This window comes from Benincasa hispida, chromosome 5, assembly GCF_009727055.1.
Source record: "Benincasa hispida cultivar B227 chromosome 5, ASM972705v1, whole genome shotgun sequence".
Taxonomy (NCBI): domain Eukaryota; kingdom Viridiplantae; phylum Streptophyta; class Magnoliopsida; order Cucurbitales; family Cucurbitaceae; genus Benincasa; species Benincasa hispida.
In genome coordinates, this window is record NC_052353.1 from 50593737 (window position 1) to 50605965 (window position 12229).

The 12229-nt window shown below is 35.9% G+C and overlaps 1 protein-coding gene across 3 annotated transcripts; it reads right to left on the minus strand.

The window, feature by feature from the left end:
- Positions 1–28: 28 nt before the first annotated feature.
- Positions 29–11276, minus strand: LOC120077930 (histidine kinase 2-like). Of its 3 annotated transcripts, none has more exons than XM_039032042.1 (15): positions 11053–11276; positions 10294–10988; positions 8143–8415; positions 7035–7526; positions 5609–5884; positions 5334–5503; positions 5003–5215; positions 4720–4906; positions 4521–4572; positions 4205–4434; positions 3992–4090; positions 2622–3292; positions 1999–2487; positions 1129–1542; positions 29–994 (listed from the first exon to the last, which is right to left on the minus strand). In XM_039032042.1, the coding sequence occupies exons 2-14, from the start codon at positions 10591–10593 to the stop codon at positions 1275–1277; spliced, it is 3720 nt and encodes a 1239-aa protein (XP_038887970.1). In that variant the 5' UTR covers positions 10594–10988; positions 11053–11276; the 3' UTR covers positions 29–994; positions 1129–1274. The 3 variants fall into 3 exon arrangements, with proteins under 3 accessions (XP_038887970.1, XP_038887971.1, XP_038887968.1); XM_039032043.1 differs by lacking the exon at positions 11053–11276 and having other exon boundaries at positions 29–830; positions 927–994; positions 10294–10593; XM_039032040.1 differs by lacking the exon at positions 11053–11276 and having other exon boundaries at positions 10294–11036.
- Positions 11277–12229: the final 953 nt, after the last annotated feature.

Genomic DNA, 12229 nt, shown 5'->3' on the forward strand with positions numbered 1-12229 from the left:
TTTGAAGGAGAAAAGGAACAGCCATATATATCTAAGATGGTGCAAAGAATTTGAAATTCAGCCTGTACAAGCCAATTCTCCCTTGTTCTAATTTCTAAATTACAAGTTATTTATCTTATTCTTATTTCGACCATGAATCTTGAGAATCATATTGAGGGGTTGGTTCAGAGTCTCAGACTTGTCTGAGTTGCCTTATGCACAGAAGTATTGGTAGGATGAGAATCACCACCACAATTTTGATTGGAACATCATAGTAATAAGAAGAGTTGGTGATTAATTAAAGCAGCTATTCATTTGCCTGAAAAACAGCAAAACCAACTGCCCGATGGAACCGGGACGAATCAGGGACTCCATGAAACCTAAGAAGCTGTTCTTGTTTGGAATGTCAGCCAATCTTCTAATTGGTACACCTTGTTTGTCGTGGCTTCGTTCCATGTAGGAAATCAGATCAAAGTTCAGTTGAAGAATTCTATTGAAGTTAGGTTGAAGAATTCCACCCACTACATTTTGAGCTGAGAATTCGCGATTTGATTTTGTGGATTCTTCATTCCCTTGTTTCTTTTATCTTGAGCATCACTAGGAATGTCATGTTTCTGTCAAAATGACAAGCTGCATCATTCGAATGATCGTTGCACTCCTGCACTAAAACAGAATTTTGTTTCAACTTGATCATCCAATCTTGCAGCTGAGATGTCGAGCGTATTCTTGGGTGTTGATGAATGGTGCATCTACCTTCACACTAGAAGTGCAAATGGCTGACAACTTTGCAAGATGAACCATGTGGATGAAGCGACTCAATCAAACTGCTATCCTTCAGGAATAGTCCTCGCCTGGGCAACAAATGTTTTAGAAGAAAAGTTCCGATGCATTCATGACGAGACATACTAAAGTATGATCAGGCAACAAGGATCAAAGCATGAAGTTACTGGTTAGTGTCGGTATACCAATGACCCCTTATGACAGATATCCTCCATTCATATCTATCCCATCGTCACTGAAAAAAGTATCAAGTATTCACAATTTCATTATAAAGATTATTGACATTGAAACTAAGATAACTTGCAAATGTAAAGCTCAACGAGTAGCGAAACAACATTTGTTAGAACTCATCGAAATGTAAATACTTACCCAACTGTAAAGATTGGGACGTATTCCAAACGATTCTACCCAATGCCTTGTCCTGGTAGGGCCTTTCATCCGAAGAAAACTCATTATTAGAGTCAATCTCGATCCATATATGCCTTGAATGGATCACTAAAATCAGAATGATCATTCTATTCATGTTCTACTCGAGCATCGGACTCAAAGAAACGAGCAACCGCTGAATATAATTTTTCTTCTTCAAAAGGCTTTGCTACATAACCATCCATCCCACAGTTCATGCATGCTTCATTTGTAGCCTGAATCACATCAGCTGTCATGGCCAATACTGGTGTATGCCAATGAGCCACATTCCCAAACATCTCAATTGATACTTTTCCAGAAGAAATGTCCTCATTAACCTTATTTTCGACATTTCGTATCTGGCGTGTTGCTTCAAACCTGCTTGTTACAAAGGTAGAATCATTGATAAAATATCCCCTTTACGAGTGATGACAATGCAAACTTAGATCATGAACTAAACAATTGTTCCAATTCAAGAAGTTAGAAGTCTTTGAAATGTCGTATCGATGTCACAGAATGATCAACTATTGAAATTAATTGTTAACCAATGGTCTGCGAAATTGACGTTATCAGTTACTCAAATTAACTGATATATGTACTGTATTTTGACCTCGTTTCCTGCCTGGAAAATCCTAAAGGGGCACCTAAATATTATTAGCAAGATTGCGATGACTTTTGAGAACAGTGTTTTTAAATGAAATGCTTTCTAATAAAGAAATATCAAGAAAGCTTTAAAAGTACTTCCCCCCGAGTGTTTTTTAGAATTTTCAAAAAACTATTGCCCATGTTGCTAAACATTAGGATATAATTAAAGTTAAAAGCACATTTACTTACCCATCCATCTCAGGCATCTGAAGATCCATGAAGCAAGCATTGAACTTGTGTGGTGGTTTTAACAATGAAATAGCAGCACTACCACTTTCCACACAGGTAACCTTTGCTCCATATTTCTTTAGAGCACCTTCGGCAACTCGTCTATTGACTGCATTGTCATCGACCACCAATATTTGCTTTTCTCTCAGTAAGTTCCCAAGAATAGACGGTTTCTTTCGGTTGACCTTCCCGAAGGCTTCCTGGAAGCATCCAATCAGGACACCTGACCTAAGGGGTTTTGTCATTACATTATCAACATAACCGGTCAACTTGAGAGCTCTCCTCTCTTGAGGGCTAATGGAGGTGGCTAAGAGAAAGATCTTAGGACTTCCTCTTGATTCTTCCTTGCCATTTACCCCATGTCGTTTAAACATATGGGGGATTGTCGGACCAGTTTCCTTATCCCATACATCTTTGTCGACAAGCACCATGGCCAAAGGCTTGGATGGACTGAGGAAAAGCAACAGATGAACAATGATCCATAACATATAACACATCATAGTAAAAGAATGAAATATCAAATTTATATTGACAAAGAGTCGTTAAAACACTAATAAATAATGTTAAGAGGCTGAGGATTATACCTTTTGATGCAATTATTGGTTAAGTATTCATGTGCTGAAGCCAAACTTGAAACTATATCCACCGAGATCTCTAACCTCTTAAGATGATATTTTGTTACCTCGGCTCTAATGCTTCTATTATCCAGTACCAGCGCTCGCAATCCTCGGAAATCTAACACAGCTGAATCATTCTGCTGCCACTTTGTATCAAGGGACTTCGTATCGCCTTTTCTCAAACATCCAGTAAATGAAAATGTGCTGCCAACACCAGGTTGGCTCACAAAACCTATCTCCCCACCCATTAGATCCACCAGACATTTGCTGATGCTCAGACCTATTCCAGTCCCACCATACTTGCGTGAAGTGGAACTATCCGCTTGCATAAATGGCATAAAAATTCGACTTTGTGCTTCTAAAGGAACTCCATGACCTGTATCCTCAACTGATACAAGCAACTTAATTACGTCGTCATCTTCTTTCATCATATCTATTCTTCTAAATATCTTGAAAGACTCCCAACTCTTGCACCTCTCGACCACTGGAAACCCGCTTAACGTATTGTGACTTTTTCCCCGCGTCTCTTTCACTAAGTCTAGGCCTTGTCTTAGCACACTGTCCATTGCCTCCAAGGGAGTCCTCACTTCTTCTGCCAGGTGTACAGTAACAAATATGTGTCCTTTGTCGTTGGTGAACTGCTCATAAATTAGAGAAAATTACCAACCATAATTTTGGTAACTTCAGAAAAGAGACTAAATAGCATATATTGCATTTCTTTAAAGCAATCCATATATCAAGCAGAAATTTTAAGATGCAGAATTTGATGGATATTCTAGTTCTCAAGTTACATATAAATCCATATAAACACACCGCGTCATACATCAGCAAACAGAGAAGAGGATCATCAATACTTAAAAAGGTATGTCTAAATGCTGATAATCATATGATTGTTCTACATATTTAGGCCCCCATTTGTTAATTAAGCTTATAAATATTATTTCCACTTATTGGTTTCTTCGTTGTGTTATCTACTTTTTTAGGAGTATTTTAACAAACTAAGCTAAGTTTTGAAAACTAAAAAGAAAATAATTTAAGAACCTTTTTTTTTTTAGAATTTGGCTAAAAGTGTTCAATTAGAAAAGATAAAAACCATGGTATGAAGTTGTAAGAAAGCAAACACAATTTTAAAAAACAAGCTAAAGATACCGTTTTTAAAAAGATTTAAAACCCCTTTTGAAGAATAAATCAAAGGGCATATGTATCCCTTACCAGCTAAATTCAGGCATGCACTATTCTGCATATAGAACTGATGAGAAAAGATGCATTCAGAGTAATATGTTCTCATGAAGGGAAGTATCAAGAGAATAAATTAAAGATTGGTAATTATAAATAACCTTGATTGAATTTCCCACAAGATTGGTAATTATCTGTCGGAAGCGTCCAGGGTCACCGATGAGAACTTCAGGGACCAAATTAGAGACATAAACAGCTAACTGCTCTCAAGAAAAAAAAAAAAAAAAAAATTGCCCATCAGAATTTTAGCATACAAATGAACATGAAAATCACGTAAAAGGAAAGTGGGAAAAGGGTAATAACTTGATTTTTACCTCTATTCCCTTCTCATGACATTTTCCAGAGAACATTGACAGCACATTATCTAGTAAAGCTCGTGGATCAAACGGTACATCTTCAAGTTCAAGCCTGCCTGATTCTATTTTAGCTTGGTCGAGAACCTCGTTTATTAGTGATATTAATTCTTTCCCACTATCATATGCAGTCTGGGCATAGTCCAGTTGGTTTGGGTCAAGATCAGTGTCCATCAGCATTTTCAGCATCCCTGAAAATGAATTTATTAATTTAAAAAATACTAACTCAAGGTTGATGGTTAGGCTAAATGACGAACTAAATGAACTTCTTTGTTACCTAAAACACCATTCATTGGCGTCCTGATCTCGTGAGAAACAGTTGCAAGAAACTACAAAAGGCAAAAAAAAAAAATAGTATACATATCATAGAAATGAATGTTAACAGAGAAAAGAAAGTATATAGCTCTTCATGATATATTTGAGCATTGTCTAATAACAGACATCAGTGCAATAATATAACTCAAATCTAAACTCACCTGAGACTTTGCCACATCTGCAGCTTCAGCACGACTTTTGAGTCCCATCATCTCATGATAGTCATTTTCAACTTTTGCGATTCGACTTATGGCCGCATAAAATATATGGCCAACGAGTAAAGTAATAACCAGAACTCCCACTGATGCATTTATGGCCATCCATGGTAATTGTGGCTTCTGCTTAAATCTGTAAGCAGGTTAACAAATTGCTCCAAGAGACCAAATAATCTAATGCTGGCTCAAACATGCATGTACAATGTAAGTATTAACCATGAAATCCTACCTGCAATGCATCTCATGCTTCCTTTGGGGATCTCCAAAATCCAGGTTGCTAATGTGCAATAGACCAGTATCTATTACATCAGATCCATACATCTTAATGGGAGCAGTTGCATTAGTTGTGTCATAAACATCAACAACGATTGATTGTTTGCTGGAAAGTTGGTGGAGAAGCTTGTCCACAAGTGATGGGACATCATAGGATGCTCCTAGATACCTTGTGATAAAGTCAGCCAATGGTAAGAGTTCAGTTTGTATACATTACATACATACACAAAAATTCAATAAATTCCTAAAATCGCTCAGGGAAAGAATGTTGTAAGGGCATTAAGTACCCAACAGTAGCTTTAATACGTTGCTCTGGTGTTGCATCAGGAGGAAGGTCGGTGTTATAGACAGCAAAAGTGAGTACAACACCTAGGTGATTGGACTTAAGAAGCTTGAAAGGAGATGTCAGCACTCCCTTCCCTGAAGCTCTTGCTCGCAAGATGTTTTCACGGTCTTCCTATAAATTGAATGTAATGTATATTAATGCAATTGAGCTTCTAAAAGATATGTTTCATCGATCTCCATCTTATACTCTCTCTTAAAGGCTGTGCATACAGCTTACCTTTCCAGACATCATGTCAATGGAAACTATATGAGATACAGTTTCTTGTGAAAATATCACAGGTGCATATTCATCCTGAACGGGAGCAGGGTCTAAATTCTCCGGAATAGAATCCTGAACCAGAGTCTGGTCCTCTGTTCCCATCTTTTTAATTGTCCACCCATGTTCCTCTTCAAATTGCTTTCTTTCTGAATGAGTAACTTTCAAAGCATAAGCCACACCACTGGTGAGTGGTCGTTCAAAAGCTGTTCTTTCTGCATATTCACTGAATGTTTTCTGTTGGAAATAGAGTACAATTAACACTAGACATCTATAACACACACACACAAACAAACAAAAAAAAAAAAAAAAAAAAAAAAAAAAAAAAAAAAAAAGTCATTTACAAAACAGGGGAATATGTAGTATGAAGTCGATAAAACTACTTTTTCTTTTTTATTAAAGTTCAAGTTTAGTCCCTGAACTTTAAGGTTTGTGTCGATTTGGTCTCTAATGCTTTAAAAGTTACAAATTGGGCCCCTGAACTTTTGATTTTTTTTAATTCACAAGACTACTAAAAACAAACATCAAAGTTTAAGAACTAAACTTGTAATTTAAGAAAAAAAGGAATATAGTAAAGAAAAAAGAGGGAACAGAACAGCCTGAGGGAAGGGAGAAGGGAGAACTCCCTCCGAAGAGAGTGTTAGGTATCTCTCTTAATAAGCATCTGCAAACCACTAAGAACACGCAAATACATAAGCAAAATAGCAAAATATAGCGATAGATTGCTTATCTTCAATATCAACAACCAGAGTATGACCAAGAGTTCAGCCAAACACCATAAGAAAATAATAACAAAGGAAATGGGTGCCCCAGCTACTTCAAGAGAGCTGCCACGTCCCTTCCCCCTTAAATACCAACATTCTCTCTGCCAACCATACTCTTGCTTCGCCCCCACCCACATGACTAACTGTCAGTCCCCCTCATTTACCCTTTCACCCCTCCTACTATAAGTTTTAACAACTGGGGGCTTACAAAGAGCTACTTATATAATACTAGCAGTCAACTGTTACACTGTGAGGAGAATTTGAGAGGTTCCTCTACTCTTCCAAAATAATAACCAGAACCTTCAATATCCTTACTTCACTTCCAAAACACTCAATCCCCTTGGTGGTTTCGTGGCTTCACACTTTCCATTCCCTTCCAAATAATTTTCCCCATTTAGCATTCCTACACTTCCCTTGTTACTCCCATTATAGGTCCTTTTCACGTAGGTATATCTAGGGAGTCCTACCCACATGTTAATGGAACACAATTTTTCCGGGGAAGGGAATGAAACTCATGAACAAACTCTACAGTCTAGTTGTGTCAAAAGGAATTTGCCATCATTGATTCAAAGTAGCCAAAAATGATGTTGCACAAATACCAAAAGAGATAGATAGTCACTTGCCTGATCAATGGCAGAAGGATGCTTGCCATGATGAAAAGTGGAGACCAGAATAGCCAAGGCATGAACATGGTTCATGCTAACGTTGAATTGATCCTGTAACATTCGAGCTCGCTCATCGCACATGTTAGAAAGTGTTTCTTCTCTCCTCAAGATGATTTTGTTGTTCAAATACCAAAAGAGCCAAAAGGATCCAATAATTCCAAGCAAAACAAATAATATAAGAAGTTTCTTTCTCCATTTTCCAGCCCCCTTAGGAGGACTTGGAGATAGATCTAACTGCTGCTGTAGCAACACCTGCTGTAGCTGAATCACTGGCTGATTCTCAACCGATGGATGCTTTATTGGCTTGTGTTTATGGTTTTTTAATTTCAAATGAAAACCAGACATCTTCAGGCATGATATCACTACAGCAAGAATCCATAAGCATCCCATTACTAATCCATTCACACTTCGAGAATGCTCATTTCCAATTTCCTTAGTATGCAAGATCCTCTGATGAAAGCCAGAAAAAAAAAACATGAATCAATAAATTAAATCATCACTCATGGTTTTTTCAGCACTTAAAATTCTTACCCTAATGGATAGAGAATTATAAAAGAACATGTCCTTGCCTGAGAAAGAGAAGTTTCTAAAGGTTACTACATTCTGAAGTTTCATTTGACCCACTAAAACATGTAGGAAGACCAGGCTTCAAGCACAAACCATAACAGCACTAAAGAACATCTAATAGTTGGTTTTCCTTGGACATAATGCCTATACTTCAGCACAACATTTGAATGGAAGAGATTCATAGACTGACTATCCAAATCCCATGGGCATGGGACAAGTTATAACACAAGGGTTAAATAATATTGCCTAAAACATGAAATTGCACATAATGAGTACATTTCTCCTCGTTAAAGTTAAAGTTTGCTAGGATTTTGCTGATTGGCTGCCCATCAACAAATGCACGAACCAACCATTTCTTAAGGGAATAAATCCTCTTATATTTCCCAAGTGCTTTCTGAAACATGTATCCATTTTTCCAACTCTCAAGAGAAAGGAAAAGGGACAGTCGTGTTGTAACCCATCAACAAGAAAAGAAAATATTCGGCAACAAAAGTCTAACCTCTCTATGAATCTGAAGACATGGAGACACAAATCCAAAATAAGATTTTGAAGTAAGCGAGTGTGTGTTGTCCATTAACTGCAATAGATCAACATTGGAGGAGTCCATCTCACCCCTAATTGGGCACTGGCCTTCAGATTGTAAATCTTCAGAAAGCCACCTTTGCTTCTTTTGCAAGTCTTGTTCCCGTTCTAAAATCTTCAACGCATAAGGAATGCAGTCTTTCAGTGCATTACCGGGCTCTGAGTCTTTCGCACACGGGAGAGATGATGACTGTCATACACATTTAGTGAGAATGAGCATACTATTTGGCATTTACAAGAATTCAAGCAATTAAAAGAATTCATCGAGCACATAAGTATTTTTTTTTTTTTTTGGACAAGCAATTAATAATCAATGGATAGCCACCAATTGAGTGGACTAACAATTAATATGGAAAGGGAAAAGAAAAAAAACAGGACAAACATAGATCATTAGGGGATTATTTATGTAACCAATTTTTCCATCTTTTTCCATCTTTTTCTTTTTTAAAAATAAATAAATCTTTGGTTACAGATCAAGGCATCAAAGAGAGGAATGCAGGGTTTCCTCTTTATTCTTTTTCTGTCATAGTTGGTGATGTCCTATGTGTGATTGAGCACAGAATAGATAGTGATGATTGGAAGATTCGTTTATTATGAAAAAAGACCTATAACTCAGAATTTTAAGATGACACCTTGCTTATCGTGAGGATGAAAAGGAAAAGATGGGTAACTTTTTCAAAGTAATGAGAATCTTCGAAGTATCTTGTGACCTAAAGATTAATACAAAATAGATTTTTTTTTCTTTTCTGATAAGAAACAATCATTAATGCGTGGCATTAACTTACCTAATAATTACATGAACTTAGTAGCAGAGAGAGGCTGTACATTGTACAACTCATGTCTTGCCAATTTCTTATTTAGGTATTCCATTGAGAAAGGGGTTGTTATCTTATCTTGTTGGAGCATTACTACAATAAAAGGACATTTTAGTAGCTCATGGGTCCAATTTTCAAAAGATCCATGGATGGCACCAACCCCTTTTAGGCCACCAATACTGATTACATATTCATGAAGGGGCAAGAAACGGAATTTCACATGAAATTAGTTAGTAAATACTGGGTGTGGACCACAGAATGTTGTATGGGAGTGAGTGCGGTCAGTATATATTAGTATACCTTGTTATTAGTAGGTGTTATATTTTTTCTCTGTAAGGAAGTTCTTAGAGAAAAGAAGAGACCCCGGCCCTCTCGAATAGGCTGAAGAACTGTAATGCCTTGGGGCATTTTGGCTTGATATCGTAATCAATATATCGGAGTAGACACCTTAAACCCCTCTCTGCCAAAATTTCCCAACTCCTATATGATGGTGGAGCCTAAGCACAATGTTAGTGAACAATGGGATGGCATTACAGTTCGGTGGAAGTTAGTAGTTAGAAGGAATGTGGGGAGTACAGAGAAATTCTGGTTCTGTGGTAGAAAAACAGATAGGGGGTGGAGAAAATAATACACTACATTTTAGGCATTTCTCAAAATAATCGATGCTCTATACTTAGACCAATCATGTAAGAGCCTTTACATAAGGAACCAACCGGTTTGGTGTGGAGTAGAAAATAGCCAAAAAAAAGGTCTGTCATTGTATGGACAGTTTGCCTTAGAGGAATTAATAAGATAGAAAAAACCATTCAGAATAGATATCCTTCAATTTCGTTGAACCCAAGCCATTGTTTCAATTTCGTTGAACCCAAGTCATTGTGCTCTGTGGATAGTAATAAGTGAATAAACACTTTCTATTTTTCATTGTGCAGATGACAAGGAAAATAAAACACTTGAATTGAGAATTATACAGACACCTTATTCAACAAACAAGTTGCCGCTTCATCCACATTCACAAGAAACAGATTACTACCTTATGACAACAATTTCAGCAATATATCCAACCGAGGATGTTGTGCTCATATATTGAAAACCAATTCTCAATAATTGCCAACGGTTATACATCGCATAAAGGCATTATCATGACGAGCTATCATCTTATCTAGAGGGAAGTTCAAAGCTCATGATTGAAACTATCCAGGAAGTGAAAGTAGAGCTATACAGATCAAATAATGAGAGAGCTCAGGAAAGGGTACCTGATCTGAATGAAAGAAGAACGAAGCCGTAGCAATAAACTGAGTCTCACTGACATTGAAATGCTTCAGAAAGTTCCAGGTCTTCTCTTTACACGTATTTGGAATCACCACTTCCCGAACTGAACTCCCATCACAAAAACTAAAAATATACCAAAGACCCAGAATCAAAATCATTCCAAATGGCAAGAGATAAAGTAGGTTACTCCACCCTTGACCATGGAAATGCTCCTTAGCCTTCTTCACCTTGAAACCAGCTAGTAATCTGACCTTAGAACAAGAGAGTTTAGAATTCTGAGACATGGTTTTCTCTAAAAACCCCCCACTTATGAATCTCTCAGCAACTTGAGAAAACCAGTCCCAACATAAAAGGGCATCGAAATACAAGTGTTTTAAATAGAAATTGGTGCAAAACCCACAATTTATCACACAACCCAAGTCACGAAATCGTCAAGATCAGAGCTATACAAGAACCCCAGAAGGAAAAGGGAATCAAACACAGAAGAGGAATTGCAGACAACCAACTGGGTTGGAAGAGGAAAAACGGGTTGTCTTCTTCTTCAAGAAGTTATGAAGCAAGCAAGTAGCAAGCATTTGAAGCAATCAAAACCACACCTCTTTTGAAAGACACCAAGAAGTAGAAACAATCATTTTACACAACTAGCTGAAGAAAAACCCCAGTTTCTAATTTGCGAAACCTGTGAGAGCATTATTAGTGAGAGAAAGGGGGGAAAAAAGGAAAAAAAAAAAAAAAAAAAAAACCTTTGGTGATTTGGCCTTTTTCTTCATCCAGCTCCTTTACGGGTCTATAAAACCGAAAGAGCATCATCGGAAATTCTGTTTACAGAGGAAAAAAAAAGAAAGCAAGATGAAATTTTTGGCACTGTTCATCAGTTTAATTTGACCATAAAAATGACTGAATTGGAAAAGGAGATGACCCTTTTTGTTTTTTCGAATTTTCTTTTGATCTATCATTAATATCATTTTTATTATTTCTCTAACAATGCTTGAAACTTGAAAGAAAGAACAATTTTTTTTTCTTTCTTATATGGAAATCTCTCAATAATTCATCAATCAGCCAGCAAAACTAGCCTGTTATTGATGGAACTACTTCATCTTCTACTCTTTTTTTTAATGGAATCTGCTTGATGCCGTAGCTTAAAAAAAATGCAGCTAAACTCGATTCTATTAAAGAAATTTATTGTCAATTTTTTTTTGGAAGTCATTTAAACTTAATTTCTTGTTTTAAAATGTTTCTTAGTCGATTCTATTTCTAGTTTCTATTATATTTTTTTTTCTGTTTCTGTACTTTTTGGTTAAAAATGCACTTTTCCATTTAAAAAAAAGATATTCTAAATTTTAGTTGGATTGATTTAGTTCTTTGTACTAAAGAAAAATATATTTTTGTTGAGTTTAGTTTCAATTTAATCGTTTCAAAATGTTGCAATTTTATTTTTGAGATTTGTGTTTTATTTTAATTGGACATAAGTTCCAAGATTTATATTTTTAACTTTGATTTTTCACAAAATATTCATGTTTATTGTATGTGTTGTATTAGTCTATTAATTATTTAAATAATTAAAAGAACTATGATTAATTAAATTTTATTATTTTTTATCACTATTAAAATTAAATTTAAAATTTTACTTTATTTTCAAACTTGTAAAAATTAGTCTTTCTGGTACCAAATCTCATCTCATTTTTATTATTTAATGGTTTAGTTTTTATAGCTTTATTTTTTTTTCAAAGGGCTTAAATACAAATTTGATTCTTAATCAATTATGCATGAGAAATGTCATAAACTTTTAACAATATTTTTCATCATAATGACTAAATTGTTACAAATTATAAAGTAAAATGACTAAATTGTTATTTATTAAAGTTTAAGGACTAAATTGTTGTAAATTTGAAAATACAAAGACGTAACAAATTTCTCAAA

Bases quoted from the DNA above. Each gene is read 5' to 3' on its own strand.
- LOC120077930 (XM_039032042.1), bottom strand. From the start codon at position 10,593: ATGTCTCAGAATTCTAAACTCTCTTGTTCTAAGGTCAGATTACTAGCT. The intron at 5,504-5,608 runs GTAAGCTGTATG...TTCAATTTATAG, and splicing joins TTGACATGATGTCTGGAAAG to GAAGACCGTGAAAACATCTT. The intron at 3,293-3,991 runs GTTATTTATAAT...ATTTATGAGCAG, and splicing joins TTGTGGGAAATTCAATCAAG to TTCACCAACGACAAAGGACA.